The 21,341-nt window shown below is 39.6% G+C and overlaps 1 protein-coding gene across 2 annotated transcripts; it reads left to right on the plus strand.

The window, feature by feature from the left end:
* The first annotated feature begins 523 nt into the window (after positions 1–523).
* vezf1a (vascular endothelial zinc finger 1a) lies at positions 524–19,591 on the plus strand. 2 transcript variants are annotated; one of them, XM_033611529.2, is made up of 5 exons: positions 524–637; positions 9,101–9,852; positions 14,719–14,788; positions 14,895–15,057; positions 17,104–19,591. In XM_033611529.2, the coding sequence occupies exons 1-5, from the start codon at positions 605–607 to the stop codon at positions 17,463–17,465; spliced, it is 1,380 nt and encodes a 459-aa protein (XP_033467420.2). In that variant the 5' UTR covers positions 524–604; the 3' UTR covers positions 17,466–19,591. The 2 variants fall into 2 exon arrangements, with proteins under 2 accessions (XP_033467420.2, XP_033467426.2); XM_033611535.2 differs by having other exon boundaries at positions 17,134–17,597.
* Positions 19,592–21,341: the final 1,750 nt, after the last annotated feature.

Here is a 21,341-nt window from a genome sequence, read left to right on the forward strand (position 1 = left end):
TTTGGTCCACTGCAGGCAATTCGTCCAATTTATGGGTTCTGGCGTTTTCATTCATCCCCATCCCATGAATGAAAATAAAGTGCTGCGCAGGCGAATAATTTCTTGCTCCGTTTAAACGGAAACACTTCTCATTTTCGAAAAAAAAGTAAGGCCAAGTGTCTATATGCAGAACAAACCCACTTCGAGATCATTTTCTTACAAAACGATTGTAGTGTTACTGAAATATATTCATATCCCAACCACATGCGACAGTAGTCGACTAAATGCCCCTCGCAGAATCAGCGGAAACCCATCCAGGGGGGTGTTTAGAAATCCACACACATCATATTAGTTTTAGGACAGGAAAGAAACGATTAAAATAATGTGTTACAATTATAATTCAGAATGTTTTTAAGTTGGCAGCCTTAGTTTATTTACCTATGTTTCACGAGACGCATAAACGATTACACAAATTCTTTGTAACATACTAAATTTAACATCCCCCCTAAATAGTATGTAAAGTGGTTCAGTCCTTCGAGGTTACCGGAAGTTGTTTCAGCTGCCATGTTTGGTTGCTTTGTTGTAGGCTTCTACAAGGTTTCCTACAGAATTACTAAGTGTGGAAATGGAGCCGAGCTGGAGTACGTTTCTTTTTCAAGTAAGTTGACTCTTTGGGAGGGAAACTGGGGACGCTCGTAAAACAACCTTAGAAAATGTAAGCACTAGATATCTTCGCGGTTAAATCAGTTTTTAAACGAGTAATGCCAAGATCAAGTAACCAAGCAAAACAATGGTATATGAATCCAGGCGTCCAGCTGTGAGGCTTGGGAATGACGCTAGAACAAAAAATCAGTTCTCCTCAACGCGTGTTTGGAAAATGTGGCTTGTTTTTCTATTGTACGAATACTTAGGTTATTAATGGCGAATAACTCGACAGCGTTTGGGGGTTTTTAAGTTTGTTTGCCAAGTCGAAGCCAGCGAAACATGCGGGATAATTTGAAGTAAGGCTGGAGACGCCACTGCACCGTTACAATCGAGACAGACCTGTTTTTTTCCTGTGACTGAGAGCTTTGATCGGACGCCGTAGGATAATGAGATGTAATGCCGGCGAAGATGTTCATTGTAACGCGGATAACACCACAGATAATTTTAATTTAAAGTGAGAAATGTAAGCAAACGTTGAATAAGTGTATACTTAGGTTATCGGCTGCTGAGATTTAGTAACGACGATTCGCAAGTCCGCGGTGAACTTTCCGCTTGCCTCAGCCGGTTCGACAGTAACTAGCCAAGTTAGCTAACGATGTTTCGGCTGGCTTCATCAAACTCGCTGGCTAATTTAGCTTAATTTGGGCGAGGCTGTCGCAAAGAGCTCACAAAACTAATGTTACACGGCTTGATAAGCAGCGCCGTACCGCTCTCTGTTTATTAACAAGCTATTTATTCTGGTAGACCGTGGTGGAAAGGAATTCAAAGTATGCACACACATCAGCTAACACTAGCAACGAAGAAGCAGATTTGAAATTAGCAGCGACATTACGCAATTTATAAATCCATTTTCAGCCAGAAAGTGAGTGCGGCTGTTGAGAGTGATATATCTGCCACGGTTAAGTGGTTTTCACTCGGCACTAAGATGGAAGGCTATTGTAAATAACATTAATTAAATGTTTTATTCCTATGGCCTTACTTAGCCTAAAAGATTTAAGCCCAGTGAGGACGTGAAAAATGTAAGACCCCCAGTTTTAATGGAGAGGGTGTTTTTAAAATGATTAAAGGGTTTGCCGCGCATCCGATTGTTTTATTTTAATGCCGTCATTTTGTCCTTTTGTTAATCAATATATGAGCTCATACCCAAAGTATATCGTCATACTACTTTATCGGGTTTATTTCCAGGTCAAGGGGGCTATATGTATGAAGTTATACCCCCGTGTGTTTTAGTGGGTGTGACAAACCCCTCAATGAACTGTGCAGCAGTTCAGTGTCATTCACAAAAAAACTTTAAGCATTTTTCTCTAGAAGACTGTCAAATTCACATCCTCACATGTTGACCATAGAGTTACAAACTGTTTATTACTTAACTGCAGCTTCATATAAGTGACTGAGAGCAGGATTAGACACAGATCATGGGTTCTTGTTAGAAGTACCATTGTGTTTGAGTCCTTTGCCAATGCTGGCCAATAATAATCAACATTTTGTGACAGACGTGTAACCTTTAGAAAAACATGTTTACTTTGTGTTACCTGCCATCATAAATAAACGTGTTTGCTGTTACTGCAGCATATTTGCAGAGAAGGACCACTGATGGAATATGGCAGAAACAAGGCATAGACAAAAGTTAAATAATATGAAGGATTCATGAGGGGGCTGCTGGAATCGGAATCGCAGGAGGAGGCAGAGTCGGTAGAAGTGCCACAGGGCAGCTTGAACTATCAATATGTTGGAGAAGTTTCTCATTTGAAATACTTTTAACAGGTCAAAAGCCAGAGTCAACATTTTGATTTTAACACTAGTCCTGCCTAGTGTTGCCAAAGTGTGAATAATGCACTGTGGATTGCTTTTATACCATTTCTATTAAAGTTAGATCATCACAGCCGTTGGGGATACATCGCCTTTTTGTGGTCTTAGTAATGTTTGCTCTGCTGTCAGAGACTGATGATCACTTACTCACATCTTTGAGCACTATTTCTTCCCGACGAAAAAGGCAGATGGGCGGTGTGGCTTGTTGTGGAATATCTGGCGTCTAGCCAGAAGCTCTGCATGTATTATGTACCGCACACTGTTACTCTGTCAATCTCATGTAAATCTGTGTGCAGTTATCACTCTGGCGCTTGATGTAAGGAGGGAAATATTTCATTCAGCTATACCATCAATTGACATATGCTTTGCATTTTTAGTTTGAAAGTACTCCACTCTATTACCTATTACAGAAAGGTATTTCATTTATTAAGAGGTTTAAATTAAAAGATGACGAGTCTTGTTTAAATACTTTGTCAGGCGTTTTAAATTAACCACATTGTTGTGTAAATGAGCTTGAATATTACCATAAGTACAGCTGCATCTCCTCCTATTTTTGCTAAATGTTCAGTATATTAAAAATCCAGTACCTGTCAGGCTGTAGTTAAGACCCCTAGTGATTCATGTTGTTTGGACTAGTTTGGCTCTGGGTGTGCAGTGATACACCAGTAATACTGCAGAGTAACAGAAAAATAGTAAAGAGTGCCCCAAAGTGAGGAAGACACAATTTAATCCCTCTTTGCCAGAAACTCCATTCTGGCTTTCTCTGGAGACTGCAACAGCCACTTGAGACAAACACTGTATAAACTATGTCATACAGTAATAATAGATAAATGTATAAAATGTGCTACACATCTTTTGGATATTTTACCAGAACATTTAGGTGACAGTTTGCAAATGTCTAAAAGAAAATGATGTTCAACAGGTGGACACACTGTATTGGAAATGGTAAATGGACTCATCTTAAACTCATAATAAAGCCCTTACAGGACACTGTAAGACATGTTAACATAGATTAAAAGTAGTTGTTGGTGATGCACCTTGCATTTGGAAGCCATTTAGTTATTTTTTGTATTGATCTGCTTCTCAATACAGTAAACAACTGGCCAAACTGCACTTTAGATATTAACATTCAGTGCAGTGACAGTTTAATTTGATATGAGAAAGGTGCTGTTACATTTGAAATTGCATTCATCATTTTCCCATTAGGGGCAGAAGCATGTTAAGTCAAGCTAACAGATACACAACCACCAAGTCGTTAGGGCTAACACGATAGCAAACAATTGCCAATTATATGCTTCATTTATTCTCATGTCTGTGGCCACCTGGTGAATGCAGGTCCATTTTAGCTCCACTTTGTTTTGACTAACCCCTGAAGAATGATCTGAGTCTTTAGCTTGCTAGATGTTCAGTTTTGTTAACTAGCCATTCCATTATTTCAATTCCATTTCTCTTTGCCATTTGGTGCTGAGCAGGTTGCTTACAGTGGGTTTTTATCATAGACTTTATAAGGTAATGGATGCAGCCACCATGCTGCTGCCTATCTGTTTGTTGACTCCCATTTTGAAGCCTCGAGTCTGGCCTTTTGGTCATCGCCATCTTGAAGCCAGTAGTGGCCATATTTGTATGAGAGGGTGGAGCTAACCCTAATGCTAGCTTAGTCAGCATGTTGCATTTACAGCTATGGTTAACTATGATAAAACTAATGCTAATGCTAATTTTTCCCAGCAGAAAACAGGCTTCAAATCATTGAAACAAAATGTACTTATCGGAAGAACTGAATATCCGGCACCGTAGAGAGTCTTGTAGTAGCCTACAACCAAACACCGAACACGACTTTCTTTTAGGCTAACCAAAATGTCACAGTTAGCTTTCATTAACTCTACTCTGTCTGTAAATCTGGGGTTACACTAGTTATGTTACTTAACCAACATTGTCACCATTGTAGCAACTTGTCAACTCACAGCACCCACCTGTTACTCAAAGCAGCCATGCCCTCGATCATGCATAACATTAAGCATTAATAACATTTTGGTTGACTTATAAAAAAAATCAACCCCTGTACTGTTGTCGTGAAATGAGAAATTAGCTATTTAGACCAAACTACTTTTTTGTACCAAGCTGTTAACATGTTTATTTTGCGAAGTGAAAACATCGATACATATTAGAGTTGTCACGATACCAAAATCTTTGTTTCAGTACCAATACCAATATGAATTTCGATACTTTTCGATACTCTTCGGTACTTTTCCTAAGGAAAAGTCCTTTTGGTTACAAACCTTTAGAACAATAAATAGCAGGGGTGTAACGGTACCAAAAAATCATGGTTTGAATGTTGATACAGGTGTTGTCATACACACCACTTGCGCAATCTGTGCTCCAATAGGAACAAGAAAGGCGTTTGTGTGCGTAAATGAGTAAAATAAATTAACTGAATTAATGAATTGAATCAATTTCAAAGTACCGGTATTTTCCAAATGCAGTATAGTACCATTTGGAATACTCTAGTACTGCGGTACTATTTTAGTACCGGTATACCGTGCAACACTAATACATATCATCTTTAACATATGCCTTTATTTTGAAATTCCCATGGTATGTCTGTGTCACAACTTCCACCCAAGCACACCTCCTTCCTAAACATTCGGACAGTGTTAGCAGCCTAGCACCAGGCAGATAGTGGCAAGCAGCCAAGAAAGACAATGAGAACATTCACTGATAATGTCTCATATTGATCACAAGCCCCTGATGTGAATTGAAATCATACTGTCGTAGACTTTGAGATCTCAGCAAATATTTATAATATATAAATCATTGTTGTCCAAAGAATCGATATATTGTATCGTGATAAAACTTGTGATTTATGCCCCTAGTCAATAGCCCTAAACAGAAACAATAAAAGTAAATAAAAATAGACTTGGCAACCTTTAATTAAATATTTCTCACTGGCACTATTAGGCCTCAATTTCACAGTTTCATATTTAGTGTCCTGCTTATTTGTGTTCTACATGCACATTTTTAACAATACATGTTTTTTCAAGGCAGCCATTTTTGACATGGCTCAAAAAATTGTCCCAGTCAGCCAGCATGCACACCACCAGGGCTCTAGAACATGCTCACCTAAATGGAATGCAGTTGTTTGTAATCAGTTATCAGTTGCACCTGTGCTTTTACTGCTGTGGCGAGCCAAAAAATTCTATCAACCTTTAGAATTGTAGTAATAATTCCTTTGGCCAAACGAAAGATGGTAGCAGTTGAATGTTAGTGACTGTTACTGTGTAGCATAGATTTAAACCAAGGGTGACTTTGGTGTTTTACATCACTGTTACAAAGACCACTCACCAGCTGTTGTCATCACTCACGTTGTGTGTTTGTAACTGCAGTGATTATGCTGGCAAAAGCTTAACTTTTTAGGTAACTGAGCCATTTCATCATATCCGTGAAGCCAAAAATAACTCAGTCAGTCTGTGCCATACATATGCAACATAAGAGATGCACTGTACATCAGCCAGTGAGTAACTATTTTAAATGTCAGTTCACTATTCTACCTCAGTCTTTTGTCAGATACAGTACCTCTTTATAAAACCCCAGATGTGGTCACATATAAGAAATATTTGCAGTTCATGACTCAAGAGAGCTCTTTGTGCTCTTAGGTAATATGTGTTTCATAGATTCTAAACCACATTACATCTCACAGCAGTTTCCTTGTTCTTGACAGGACTGTTTGCTATCAGATGCTGTATTAAATGCCAGCACTTTAGGAGGTTCTGGCTCATTGATTTCAGTTTTTTTGGGAGAAGGATGGCATAGTGAGTTGCTTAGAAATGGCCGATATCATCCTTTTACATGATGCAGTCCAAGCCCAGGTGAAATTAATATATCAAAACAGCTATTTTGCCCACTCCTAGCAGAACTGAAATACATCTGCTTGCAACCTACATCAACAAGCAAGAGACAGAATCCCTGCAGTGTTCGTATAGCTTCACAGGCTATGAAAAAATCCAGAAGGATTACAAACATTATAAAAAGTGATGTTTTGTGAGAAGTTGTGTCAACTCAGCAGACAGGGTTGCAGCCAATGATTTCAGAAGTTGTAAACAAGTGAAGACCAACCTAGAAAAACTCATGAACTTGAAGAGAAGGCATTACATTTCCATTTTTATTTTTATCAATAATAGTTTGTTTGTTTTGTATTTTAAAAAAAAAAAAAAAAAAGGATTTTGGCAAGCAGCTGTAGAGTGAGGCACAATAGATTCAAGAAAGACAGCGCATAATCTGACTCAGACTCGATTCAAGTCTACAGTGGCCCGTGGAGCCATCAGGACACTCCCTCCATTTTGATGTTATTTATGAGGGAGCAGCCCCAGTTGTCAGAGCGCATTTGTGTCAAAATGGTCAGAGCTGCATGAAGGCACAGCAGCTTACAGGCCCTGCACCTCTGTATAGACGCAGGCTGTCTGCAGCGGCTATGTCTGCTGTTCACAAGCTTCACAAAGAGGGTTCCCGGCTGGTATCCCCCCACCCAAACATAAAGCCCCCCCTCGCCCCACCCCTGGTGTGCCAGCGGACGGGTTAGCATTGGCATGATGATGACTAATCCTGGAAGGTGGCAAGTGTGAGCAGGTGCTTAGACAAATGGATGGGTGGGCTTGGTGGCATTCTCCACGAGTTCCCAGGTCCCATTGCATATGAGGGAATGACGGCTAGTTTAGTTGCGTAGTGTGTGGATAAACAATGTCCCTGTCTCATGAATAGATGAGCCAAATCAATGAAGATGAGCATACAAAGATCCCCTGCTGAGGCATCACTGCTCAGATTTGTGTCTCTCACAATAGGCTGGATGACATAAGGAGGACACTGTGTGGTTCATTTTTCTTTTCTATCCCCTGCCTCCTCTTTTGCAACTCCTTTCTTGGCTGGCCTTCTGCGATGGATGATTGAACCTCAAAGGGAAAGGTCAAGCATTTCACCTTGCCCTTTCTTGCTGGTGTTTCACAACACAGTTGTCTTGACTGTGTCCGTTTAGCAAAATAACAGCGTTAACTGTGATTTATTATTTATGTTTGATATGGGGGAAAAAAATGTATTTTCAAGTTACAGTACAAGTTTAGCAAGAACCATAAAGGAGTATGAATTAGGGAATTAACATTAATATTCGTCCCTGCTAATAGAGTGTAACTATGTGCCTGCTTCTCTGTTAATTACGATGGATGTTGGTGGGGCAGTCCTTAGGTCAACAGGAATCCAAGGCCTCTCTTAAAGGAATACTTCGCCCCCCAAATGATCATTTGTATATCAATTACTCACCCTGTGTTATGTTGAATTTGACAAAGAAAACTTAGTTTTTCTTGTGTCCCCTCACAGCGAACAAAGAATCCAAAAACAGGGAAATTCTGGGTGAATTAAAGTCATAGGGGGCCAGGTTTAACAAAAGCAAAACTATATAAAAACATCAGTTAACAAACTCACACAACTTGTGCAGTATCATCCAAGTCTCGTTTATCCAGTCATATGGTCATTACTTGCCAAGCACTGGCATTTTGCTAAAATGTTACCATTTAAAACACTTAAACATAAAAAGTGTAAGCGCGCTACTCGTCTGTGCCTGAGAGTGTTTAAGTGGAATTGGTTTTTTTTTTGTTTGTTTTTATGGTCTTGGATTATACTGCATGAGTTGCGTGACTCTGTCAACAGATGTTTTGATATAGTTTTCTTGTTGTTTAACGTGATCCCCTATGACTTCAATTCATCAAGATTTTCTATGTTTTTGGATTCTTCGCTCTCTCAAAACAAAGTTTTCTTCCTGAATTCAATATAACACTGGGTGAGTAATTGATCATTTGGGGGGTGACAGAGCTATTCCTTAAAGGGGGGTGAGTAACTAACTTAATTAAAAACTAGAGCTAATTAGAGCTATGCGGTTGTCAGAATTTAGAGCATTAAATAACCTAAGCTGTAAAATGACAAGAAAAGCAGTTGTACCACTGTGATCCACATTGTTTTATCTAGTATATTGAGCTGTATTTTTCTGTAGTGTGTGCATTTCACTCCTTTACTTCACCATGTCCTCTAACTGAGCTCCTTAGCTGAGCTAATGGCCTGCTCTTCAGAGCACTGAGCTCTGCTTTGCCTCTAATTTGGTATGCTTGCTTTGCAGTCACATGGTGAATCAGCACTATCATGATGGGATCATTTTTCATCCAGTATATTTGGATTCTTTAGCACTAGTGGCATGCTGCATCAACCTCATTAATAACAGATCCTGTGCCCATTTTGTATTCTGTAACATCTTACTAACCCTTGTTGCTTTCATGAACATGTCAAAGCTAACTCCTGACAGTAGTGGCGCAGCTGTCAGAACCGCCTTTGTTCTAGGGTTAATTCTTATGCAGACATTGGCAAGTAATGTTACAGTGGGGTATTCCAACTGTTGTGAAACTACAATCCCCAATATTGATGTGTATTTCATATATCAATTTTGTGTTAGACATAGTTCACCCTTCATTATCATTGACCTTAAAGCTTGTAATAAATTTTGCCAGCAAAGGTCTGGAATTAATTTAGGCTCAACCAAATATTTATCTCTGTATGTGTGTGTTTGTATCATCAGCAGGCCAATGAAGCCCTCCACCACCAGCACCATGTGGCCCAGAACAGCCTGCTGCCACTGCTTAACGCAGGAACTGAACAAATCGACCAGAAGCCTATCCTGCCCATCCAAATAGACCAGAAGCCCCCTTCCAGTGCTGCTGAGCTCCTTAAAGACAATGTGGCCAGCGGAGGAGGTGCACGGCCGCCAGTGCCTGTGATAAAGAAGGAACACAAAGGCAAAACGCCGTTCGTCTGCGGCTACTGCAACAAGGCCTTCCGTGACAGCTACCACTTGCGGCGTCATGAGTCCAGCCACACAGGTATCAAGATGGTGTCGCGGCCAAAGAAGACCGCCCAGACGGCCCCCACCATGGTCCCCATGATCTCTACCATGCCACGAGAGAACAACGGCAACCCTTCCTACATCTCCACAGTAGCGGGAATCCTCTCCACAGCGACCACCTCGGTTTCCTCAGGCACAAGTATCATGACACAATCGGCGATGGGCAATGTGCCACAGCAAAATGTCCCCAAGAAACCCGCCAAACCCGTCAAGAAAAACCACGGGTGTGAGATGTGCGGCAAAGCCTTTCGTGATGTCTACCACCTGAATCGCCACAAGCTGTCCCATTCAGATGAGAAGCCTTTTGAGTGCCCCATCTGCCAGCAACGCTTTAAAAGGAAGGACCGAATGACCTACCATGTTCGCTCTCATGACGGGGGAGTCCACAAGCCCTATGTATGTTCTGTATGTGGGAAAGGCTTTTCCAGGTAAGGACCACATTAGTGGTCATTCAATAGCTCTCCAATGCTAACCCTCCCTGAAATTTGACCTTCAACAATATTTTAACTATCTGTACAAAATGTGGGGAAAAGGGTGAAATGAATTGTCTGATGTGAAGACATTTTTCTTCATGCAGCCTGACAGACTTGTCATGGGGAGTCAAACTGGCAAACCCTGAGCCATGGATGGCTGTTGAGTGCCGGCAACAGATTTCATGGGGAGATAATGTTACCCATTTCAAATGTCTTTGAACATTCCTCATATAGCTCATGAGGTGGAGGGATGAGTTATGTTTCCTCTTAGACCAATAGCAAAAGGGTAAAACAAAAACATGACACAGTTAGACAGGCATTTGAAGTGGACTTGAAGTGTCCTAAACTTCCTCTAATATGTCAGTGAATAGCAGTGAAAATGTGTTTTTATTTAATTTTGAGGCCTGTCTCGCAAAGCAGGATTAGGTACTTAAGAGACAACTTTTCTTTCGGAAAATGTAGAGCCCTCAAATGTGGAACATGAACTGAAAGCAACTGTTTTAAGTTTTATTCACCGCAGTTATCAAACTAATTCAGTAAACTTGCTTCCTGAGACAGGCCCAGTACAGCCTGGGACTCCCCTATACATAACTGGAAGTGGTGTCCTATGGGAGGCCAGCAGGGTATCCATGTCCTTGTCACTGCAGTAGCCACTGGTTTGTTTGGGATATGTCTGCAGTGCGAGTGTCTAGGCCTGTGAATCTCTGCATCTTATACTCTCCCAGTGATACTCTTCAGTATGTGTATCTGAGGAGGTGTTTGGTAGGCAGTGGGATCAGCAGAAATGGGGACAGTGCACAGTGACAATAGCAAATTCTAAATCAGTGAGAAAATGGGGGCAGATGCAAAAAGCATTTTTTACAACTGCTCTCGTTTATTCATATGCTTTCAGTCATCAAGTAACAAGGCTATTGTAAACAGGAAGTATGAAATCTAATTTATTCTTATGATAGTGGAGACACAGAGTAATTCTATCCTCTGGGTTGCATTCCAGGGTCAAAGAGAAAAGTCTTGACTTGTCTGCATGGAATACAAAAACAGCATCAGCATTCAATGTTAGTGTTTTGGGTCAGTGGGTCAGAAATCTATTTGCCCGAAGTCAGTTTGTACTTGCCCCTATACCAATTGTTTTATTTATTAGTGGTTGTCAAATACCAACTTAGCCTCAAGTTAATTGTTATGTTTATTTTTTTCATTTAAGAAAGATGCTGTCAGCTGGTGCATTTCATAGTAGGAGTTATGCCTACATCCTTAATTGCCATCAGGGTACAAAATTGGCACTATCCACTAGACAATTCCTAGTAAAACTGGCAAGTGGCTGGTAGATTTGCATCAGTCACCAGCCAAAAAAAAAACAATGGCTATCTATTGAGTTGCTGGTAAAATCTGAGTCCTAAAACCCGGAAATGAGTTAGCATTTTACCACTACCAGTTCCCTTGTCTTGAAGCCAATGGGTTTTTTTGAATACTATTTGTTCGATGTCTGAAATAAGGTCTGTGGCTAACACAAGACCTCACATTTTGTTTTACGACACAATACACATCAGTAAATAGCCAACTTGTGAATTTTGAAGCCAGTTAGTGTCTTAAAAAGGCAATAAGTGGCTAAATGAGACCACAGAATGTCATCATGTAGAACACAGTTTTACAGCCATGTTGTTATAGCGATTGCATTTACGCTTCAAAAATCATAAGAGTGGTGTTCGTTTGTTAAGATTATCTTGTTGAACAAAACATGTAAGTATCACAAACTTTTGTTTGCCACAGAGCTTATTTTCTGCAATAATCCAAAATCCAATGGGGAAATCCTATAGGCTTTTTGATAAGCGAACCAGGGCGACACTAACCTCTGCGTTGGCCTACAGAAAAACATCATCCCTGCAGCACTCTGTTTGGCCACTGGACAAAAAAATGATTTTGCACCCTGAATACCACCCAGCTGTACTCCTGTTTCCAGGATAATTGACCGCCATTTTCCTGCGAGTGCCCAATAGGTACTGCGCATATGCAACTCTTAACAGAGATGAGAAGGAAGCGAGATGGTTCACTCCTTAGCTACTTTCATAATCAGCTCTGATCGGGCGAGGGAGTTGCTAGATTTACTAGCCTGACGTGGCATTTTACTTGCCCTTGGCAACTGGGCAGTTCTTATCATTGAGTCCTGAGCAGGATGATAAAAATCCTGAAAATGTACCCTCAGTCTAAAAATTGGGTTTTGCAAGTAAGAAAAACATGCTTGCTAGATTAAAGTGTAACCTTATATACTCTAAAATTACCACCTTTCATGTTTGCAGTTGTTCATTAGACTGTCTTTGGCAGTGAGAGGATTCATTGTAACAAAGAATGCAATCGCCAGGTGGTACATTATTTTTTGCTTTCCCAAAAGTTCACTCAACAGTGACCCTATTGCTTGTAGCAACCCATGACTTGTATGTGAGTGATTCAGCCAGCAGTGTTTGGATTATTCACTGGCACCATGATTTCATATAAAGGGATGATTGTATGGCCATCTACTGTCCATGAGGCCTCCCAGTGGCTGTGTTTTCATATTTATCAGTGTGCTCAGCAGTTTAGATTTGTACTTGTATTGACCCCCACGCCATTTCAACCACATGTTTAAACAGTCGCACATGGGAGAGCACCAGTGGTAGAGTATCAAGGGAGGGGGAGGCGTCACTTGTCACTTTGCGGTTCCCGCCAGCATGTCACAGACACTCTTTCCCCTGGGAATTCAGTGAACCATGCAATAATGTTCGGGTCAACACATTTACTATGTAGGGAATAAATATTTTGTTTAAGAAGTTCTCATGGTGCCTTCGTATTTCGATTTATCAACACAAAGTAGATTTCACTGTCTGTTAACCGAACCAAAAATATCTGGTTGTGTATGTAAATCAGCATGGAGTGAGCAGAGGATATTGATAACACCAGAGGAGCTCTGTGCTGCAACACAACTTCAACAAAAACATCAGCAGTGCACCTTTGCCAAGCTGTAACATTAGCACTGTGCCGTGTAGGGCAGTTTCAGGCATGCCTCCAACACGGTGACGTGGGGTAGGGATTCATCAGCATACTGGAAAGTGAGAATGGGGACTGAATAACAGGGCACTGAGTCACTGCCACTCAGCCAGATATGTAGGCAGGCACTGTCTGGAGTCTGCTCTCCTTGTCAGTAGGACAAAAAAAATGAAAGAAAGGAGAACAAAAACCTGATTCCGGTTCATGGCACCACTGAGAAGATTCCACTTGACTCCTCTCATTTGTATTTAAGAAAAAAAATCCAGCAGCATGAAACTTTCCGGTTTGGGAGCAGCTGCCAATGCTGTAACCCTTACTCACTCCATTATGGCACTTCTAACATGATTCAGCTCACAGCTTCACTAGAACTAACAAGCTGACAGAGGAGGATCAGTGCCAAGAAGAATTTGTGAATGCTGGAGTTTCACTGTAAAGGTCAAGAGGCAAAGAACTGTTTTCTTGTAACGACTGATATGCAGTGAACAGTAAATTATACAGTGGAACACTGAGGAATGTGAATGTTTATTATTGTTTTTTGATATTTTTAACCCTTAGTTTAACAGTAATTTTTGTATCGAGCCTTAATTTGGGACGCCAGACACATTTTTATATATAAATCTAAAAATATATTTAACTGAATGTCATCTGTCAGGGTTGTTTTTCAGCTATTTGTTATTTAAATGTGTATATGGTACATGTTATATATTGATGACAATTTTTGAAAAGACATAAACAAGTGCTAGAATTATCAACTTGTTGCAAAGTTTAAAGAGAAAGCAAGTTCTGTGCAAAAAAAGCTGTGTTTTGTTTCTTGTATTGACACTCTTAAAGGTCTTTCATCATGGACCAACCATAGCTGTTCAAGCTGATTCCTCACATTTTTTCAATAACTGAAAACATGCATTTAATACTTTGTCACAGCTGTTGACTGTTGTCAGAAATACAATAATTCAACCCCACCCATTGCATTAATGAAGCTGAATTAACTTTGTGGCCTACATAGCGAATTCCAGATCCTCAGAGGGAGACATTGTGCAGTTCGGTCTGGGATTTAGGAAACTACCAACCAAATTTCTGGAAATTGTCAATAAAATTCTCTTCATATTTCTGTAAATAATGCTAAGGCTTAAGAAAAATAAACAGAAGTAGTGTAGTGTAATGCTACATTGACAATTTATTATGAGAACAAGCGGAAAGTTGACAAATTTACCATCTTTGTTGTTTGTGCAGTTTTAAACTAGGTCAAACTGATTCACGCACGATCGATCATGGAGAATTAACCGCCATTGACTGAAATTTAAGGGATTTTTTTTTTGTGCCCATCCCCTCATTATGACAGCTAAGAGAGCACGCACATATGCTTCCACAGCTCTGCGCATGCAAAAGTTGTTCATCAGGCTTTTTACTTGTGCTTGTGCACTTACATGTGGTGCTCCTTGGCAGTGAATAATGCACTCATGTAACTACTACTACTTAACTACTACTTCTCATGTAACTACTTCTTTTGTCATTAGGAAAGACCTGCATTGTTATTACAATAATTAGACATCTTAAGCAGACAGCAAAGTCTTTTCTTAAAAATTAAGGGTTGCTTTGTCTTTGTCTTTGAATCATTATAATGTAAGAATCTGAATTAGCTGTTGTTCCGTTGTTTTCTGTCAGCTTGATGTTCTGTGCTTTAAGGAGAGTATGGAATCAAAACACCATACTGCGTTACTCATCCACAACTCATGGAGCTCACTGCATCGAGGTCCAATTATTAAATGTGTTGTTTTTGTTTTTGTTTTTTTTTTTTAAATCTAGGCCAGACCACTTGAGCTGCCACGTGAAGCATGTGCATTCTTCAGAAAGACCGTTCAAATGTCAAGTAACGGTAAGAGTCATTACTGTGAGCCTCAGCATTGTTATTGTTGTTATTTACAAAGTTGTTGTTGCGGAACCTCACTGACCTTTGACCCCTGCCTGCCTTGCGGCCGCAGGCCTGTACCTCTGCTTTCGCCACCAAAGACAGACTCCGTTCCCACATGATCAGGCACGAAGGCAAGGTCACCTGTAGCATCTGCGGGAAGATGCTGAGTGCAGCCTACATCACCAGCCATTTGAAGACTCATGGGCAGACCAACTTTAACTCCTGTAACAAAGGTACGTCACGCCTGTCAGACGCACATACTCCTAATGTCACAACAGTTTATCACAGCTGTGTTCAGCGGTTAAGAGAAAATTCCTGAAAATCTTTTATCATAAACATTCAGTCATGTCTTGTCGAAACCGCAAACCATAAATTTATAAGTCTATAAATCAGGCTCCATTATCTTCTTTTTTTACAACCTTTTTCTACTTTTTTTTTTAATATATAATATTTTGCTTGAACATCTCTGCCTCATTGTGGTTTCTCTTCAGTTGACAACTAGCCTTTGTGAGTCACATTACTGCAGTAGTAGTCATGAAACAGACGGTTAGTCAGGCCTCATATGTTGAGTCCCATCACAGTCCTCTAATGTGAGTAACCATGGTCATGAAATTCCTGGGAAAAGTCATGAAATTAGGAAAACTGTTTTCCAGGCTTGGAATGTTTTCTGAATTAACATAATGTTGTCCTTTGTTTATGTGTTTATATGTTCCTAAAATTGCCACAACATGTCTAACATTAAGGAACACGCTGTCACAGAAGGAGAGAAAGAAAGAAAATGCCAAAAAGCTGTTTAATCAAATGTACATATTTAAGTGAATCACATCATGATCGGGACATCCATACTTGTATAGATGTCAGAAAAAGTAATATCTCGCCGCTGTGTTGTGTCATTAACCTACTAGGATGGCAGAAGACGAAAGGGACATGATTGGGATCAACCATCTTTTATTTAAGATACACTGCAGGATTTTCCTTTTAAAAAAAAATAAAAATAAAAAATTGCACACAGACTCATACAGAAGTAATCCCTCTCAGTGTGTGGTGGCATATGTTTCTGCAGAGACTCTGCCCTCTGCCTGTATTTTCTTATTATGCTCAGGATGTTTATAGACGTGTACCCGCATGAGGCGGAACGCCAAACAACAGTGAATCTGGGGTTGGGTTTTACTTTCACTTTAGCTGGCAAGCATGTTTACACACAGTGACTACAAGTCCTGCATAGTATAGCTTTAAGACATCACAGACGCTCAAGTTCAGGCAAGGTCACAAAACAATTATAAGACATATACATAAAGCAAACATTTGCCTAAGAAGAAATAAATACATACAAAATTTTCAAAATTATAATCCAAAGACACATCAAATTGTTTAAATGGCTATAGGATCATTGGTGTTCTATCGCCCAAAAAGTGGCACGGCCCTGATGATTTTGCCAGGGTGTCTGCAGGTCCCAAAAAAGTCTTAAAGTCAGTTTTATAAATATCAGGCCTGGAAGTTATCCACCTTTTATTTATTTATGTATTTATTTTTGCCAACAGGAGTCAAGCTCTTCTGCTTGAAAGTTCACATTTCTGATATTCTAAATTTTTAAACCTACCACATAACCTTATTCTTTACTTTATACTTGAACTCACCTGTTGGCAAAATCTAGATAACCTAACTCACTATAATAACTATTCCTACATGAAACCTACCTTGGCATGGGATCAAACATATTCCCCTTACCTTTATACTTACCTGCAATGCTTGACAAAGAAAAATCGGTCTTAAATCTGGTTAAACATATCTGAAAAGGTCTTAAAAAGGAATAAATGTAGGTGTCTGGCACCTGTAGACACCCTGTGTTTTGCAAAGTACCCATACGCACCAGTCTGATCTCTTGGCGCATGCAGTCTAGTTGGCAGCTGGAATGTCTAATGAGCGAGGAAAGTTAACAAACACTAGCAGTTTGCTTATGCACAATTACCTGGGAAGTGAGTGTTTAATAATGTATGGCTGTATCAATATATAGGTTTATTCATTTTGAACTACTTAAATGAAGTTATGGAAATGGGGTAGAATGTTATGAAAATGTTTTGAAAATTCTCTGGTAAAATGCGTGGAAACCCTGTGCAGTCCTGGTTTTTAGATCACAATGTGTAATGGTTTGGTACTGTTAAAATCTTATGATGCATTAGATTGCACAAGCAGTAATGATGGTGTTCTCCATTTAGCTATCCTTTTATCTCAGACCAGTGAACAACTATTTTAAGTACTCTTTTCCTGTGTTTTCCCAGAGGGTAACGGAGTCTGCAATTCTTCCTCAGCTACACCTGTGACCATCTCGGCCCCCATCACCTCAGCGATGAACCGGGGCCACTCCAACAACCCCGTCACCATAGCCGCACAAATGAACATTAGCACCAACACGGTCAACATCACATCTCCAATCAGCCTCCAGCACCCAGTCACCATCACTGGGCCAGTCAACATTGCCTCCGTCAACATCCCCGCCACGGCACCCATGAATATCGCCCACCCAGTCGCAATAACGACCCCCATGCCTATGAATATGGCTGGCCCGCTCAACATCGCCATGAGGCCAGTGGATAGCATGCCTTTTCTGTCCCAAGTCTTGCCTTCTTCCCCGCCCTGGTAAAAAAAAAAAAAAAAGGAGGGAGAGAGAGCATCGAACTGGTCAGAAAGAAAGGGAAAATGAAGTGAAACAAGAGACTCCTGTCCTCATTATTTGCACCTCAAGCCCAGCTCTTTCTCCCCCTCAACCATGTTTACTTACCCTGAAGTGAATATTTACATGAGCTGTGCGGCCGGTAGGAGCTCCCCAAGTCACAGCTGCGTCCCAACATACGTTTAAGTGACGAACATGAGATGCAGAACACTTGAGTAGAAATCGAGTAGGGTTTATCTTGAAATCAGGACAGCCGTAAGACTTAGAGTAGTCAGTTAGAATGATGAAACTGTGATTTGTATAACGACAAAGGAGAGGAGAGGATTCCTCAAGCACCTTTGAGGACTCCGTAGGAAAAACACACCTGTGCTTTTGTTAAAGGGAGATGAGGAATGGACTGAAGCAATAACAATAAATTGCTGTTTTTGATGTTTTACACGTTCTCTCCCAAAGCCTCTGGGTGTTACTTTGTTTGTTTGTTTTTTTATAATTATAGCCTGCTAATCACTATTTAATGTTATAGGAAATGAGTCTAGTAAAAGGGACAGCTGCTTCCATTTGCATGGAAGAATATTTTTTCACAGTGCTATAGCTTTTCTTTTTCTTCTCAGATAGTAGGTATGCTCTTGAGGTACAGTGACTAACTTGTACAGTTGACATAGTAATGTATTTTCATGTCAGCATTTTAATTTTTATGCTTTTGTCATTCGAGTGGATGCCTCGACGCTGTCCGCTTGACAATGAAATATTTGTACTTTGTTTTCTATCGGTATGGAAACACAAAGGTATGTTTTTATTTGCCTATTTGTAGTGTTATTTTTTTCCATGAAGTCAGAATGGAATGAGTCTTGCACTGAAAGCATATCCTACATACAGGTGCGCAGCAGTATTATCAAAGATCAAATTGGAGTCTTAAGTGTTTTGGTTAGCCAGCCTGCACTTGAGGGCCATCTAGTGGCTGAACATGGAAAGGCCTGGCCTTGTAGTGAAGCTTTTTCAGGCTGTTACTGTCATCATAATGGTGACGAATTAGTTTTGTCTGACTCTTCTGTACACTGTTTTTTTTTTTGTTTGTTTGTTTTTTTCATTTTTAAATCATTTATCTGTGATCGCCCCAAGATGATACTAAGGACCCTTCACTCAGGAAACACGCATAAAAGCCCATTACACATGAACTTGGTTCCTTTTAAATTGAGTATATCTACCATGTATCATGATTTTGGATCTCTCCATGTTGCTTTTTACCCTTCCTATATCATTTGGCATTGTGATGTTCCATCAGGGACAAGAAGTCCAAGAATTATTCATTTTAAACATAGCCGTCCATTTTAATAATCATTTACTGTGCAATGGCATACATGCTGTACCTTTTTTGAAGTCATATTCAGCTCAGGCTGCACAGTCATGTGGCCGAGATCTGGATGAGTTTGATAAAAATGCAAGTTTGTGTCCATTAAAATAATGGGACAAGATTGATGTTGCATGACCCCAAACACTGTAGCTGTTGAACATTAACTATTTTTAATGAATGCCATGTGATCTCAACAGTGTTGCAGCTCTTTGAGTTGATTCAGTTTATACTGAAAAATGCAATATGCATGTTTGTCATTTTTCCCAAGTTTTGTTTGAAACAAAAAATATTAGTGTAGCTTTTTTTTCTTTGTTCTTATGCATTTACGTAGATACACTATGATAGCCTGTTTGCCAAATTTGATACAATAATAATGTGATAAACTGAACATTTCTGGTGGAATTGAACATCTCTTTATTTTTTAGGGAAAAAAAATAATAATAATTGGAAATTCCAGGACCCTTGTGAAAGCAGTTGAATGTATATCTTTGTACAAAACTATTTTAGTTTCAAGGATATGGTAGTTACAATAGATGTGAAAAATAAGATAACCTTTTTTATAAATCTTTTGTATTAGAACATTAACAATGGTAATTTTGTATATATGAGAGGCTAGGCTTTCTGATTAGCAGAAAGGTCAAACATTCCTACATTTTTTTTAAATGTATGTTTGTCAAATTATTACATAAACATGCGCAATGTTATGTGCCTTTTATTTGGGTTGTCTAAATAAAAGAAAACTATGAAATGTGTTTATATGTATTTAGCAATATTGGGTACTAAGAAAGCATCACAGTTTCAAATACGTAGGAGTTTAATATTATTTATCTCTTTTGTCAACAATCACTTACTATTGAACGCAACTTGGCAGGTGTGCACACTCAACAATGCCAACCCATAGCTGGGAACACTATACACTCTTTAATGCTACAGTTTTTTTAATTTTATAAAACCCAACCAAAAAACTGGACTGTACTAAGAGGAGCACAAGCTCAAGGCCAACATGAGTGTTTTAAAGCGGTGGTATCTGTCAAATAAGTTTTTGCCTGTCATTTGCACATTGTGTTAACATATTCCCAGCCATTTTCCAAAATACATCGCTAGTTTTAGTCATTGATAGTTTCACTTTCATGCAGCAAGATAATTTGCTATTGGTAATGTGGTGCATTCAGGACACTCACAACTTAGCGTCAGGTTCATTTTGGCATTTCCTGCATTAAACCTTAAGCAGCTGATTCTTAAAACTCAGATGTCGCACTCCCTTGAATTCACCAACAGTGTGTATTTAAATTAGCACACAGTTTCAACTTTGTACCACCCGTCTGGGGGTCCCACAGCCTGCACCGAGGGCTGATTGAGACGTACAACCAGGCGTCACATCCCTGAGATATGGAAGTGCAAAAGCAGAGATGGGAGGCCAAGAAGCAGCCAGGCGATGTCTTCCAGTGACATTCCCATAGACGCTGGTCGACTGGGCAATGCTCGTGGTCCCAACTGCAGGAAGCACAACCCATTGTCTCATAATCTGTGCAAATGTCTAACTGGGGCCCCTTGTCATGTTTTGTATTGTTTGCCGCTCAACCTAAGAGACGTGTCCCCTTTGAAATTATCAAATGGTTAAACTTAAATAATTGTTCAAAGCTGAAAGAGGTAGAATTATCCATTATTTAACAAAAACAGAGTGGGGAATATTTAAAAAAAAATGTGGTTGAACCTTTTGTTTTTCTTATCTACTTCATTAATCCTCTCATGACCCAGATTCATCTTGTGACCCTTAGGAGGGGGCCTGACCTTTAAGTTTGAAACCAAGGGACTAAATGTAACTATACTTAAAGTAGTTAAAACTAGCTCCACCTTGAGCAGCGCAAAATGCTACTTACTCACTGATGCATCAGGCTTAACAACCAAATTATATTACGTTTAGAACAATATATCAGTCACATGGCATATTTTTCTGCAGAACTAGTGCTTTCACTTTTGATGCTCCAAATACATTTTTCTGATAATATGTATTTTGATGATTTTGAATGCAGTACTTTAACTTGTAATTATGTGTTTTACTTTTACTTAACTGAGTAATCTGAATACTTCTTTGACCACTGGTTGTTGTAAGTGACCAAGAAGAGTTAAAGAACTTCCTAGTGCTTTGTAAAGGGGTGTATGATACCAGAGAATCTCTAGGCAAGTCTTAATCTATTATCAGTTTAAATTATATTTAGAAAGACATCAAGTTCAGTTCTTAAAGGGGAAGTACGCCCATTTTCAAAATTCATTAATGTAACTCCTAAGACAGTTCAAATTATTAGTAAACATAAGCAACTCTCTCAAACCAAAAAACTAGAGTGCTAAAACTCAAAATTGTGATGTCAATATTTATAAAGTCTGGAGCTGCCTCATAGATGATGAATTGGGGGAAATGTTACAGATGACGGAGAGAGAACCCAGAGAATGTTCTGAGTTTATGGATACATTTTGTGTTTCAGAAGGGATGCTGT

The sequence above is a fragment of the Epinephelus lanceolatus genome, chromosome 11, assembly GCF_041903045.1.
Source record: "Epinephelus lanceolatus isolate andai-2023 chromosome 11, ASM4190304v1, whole genome shotgun sequence".
NCBI classification, from domain to species: Eukaryota; Metazoa; Chordata; class Actinopteri; order Perciformes; family Serranidae; genus Epinephelus; species Epinephelus lanceolatus.

Excerpts from the sequence above, each read along its gene's own strand:
- vezf1a (XM_033611529.2), top strand. The coding sequence starts at position 605 with ATGGAGCCGAGCTGGAGTACGTTTCTTTTTCAA. Across the intron at positions 638-9,100 it reads GGAGTACGTTTCTTTTTCAA|CAGGCCAATGAAGCCCTCCA; the intron begins GTAAGTTGACTC and ends TTGTATCATCAG. Across the intron at positions 14,789-14,894 it reads CGTTCAAATGTCAAGTAACG|GCCTGTACCTCTGCTTTCGC; the intron begins GTAAGAGTCATT and ends TTGCGGCCGCAG.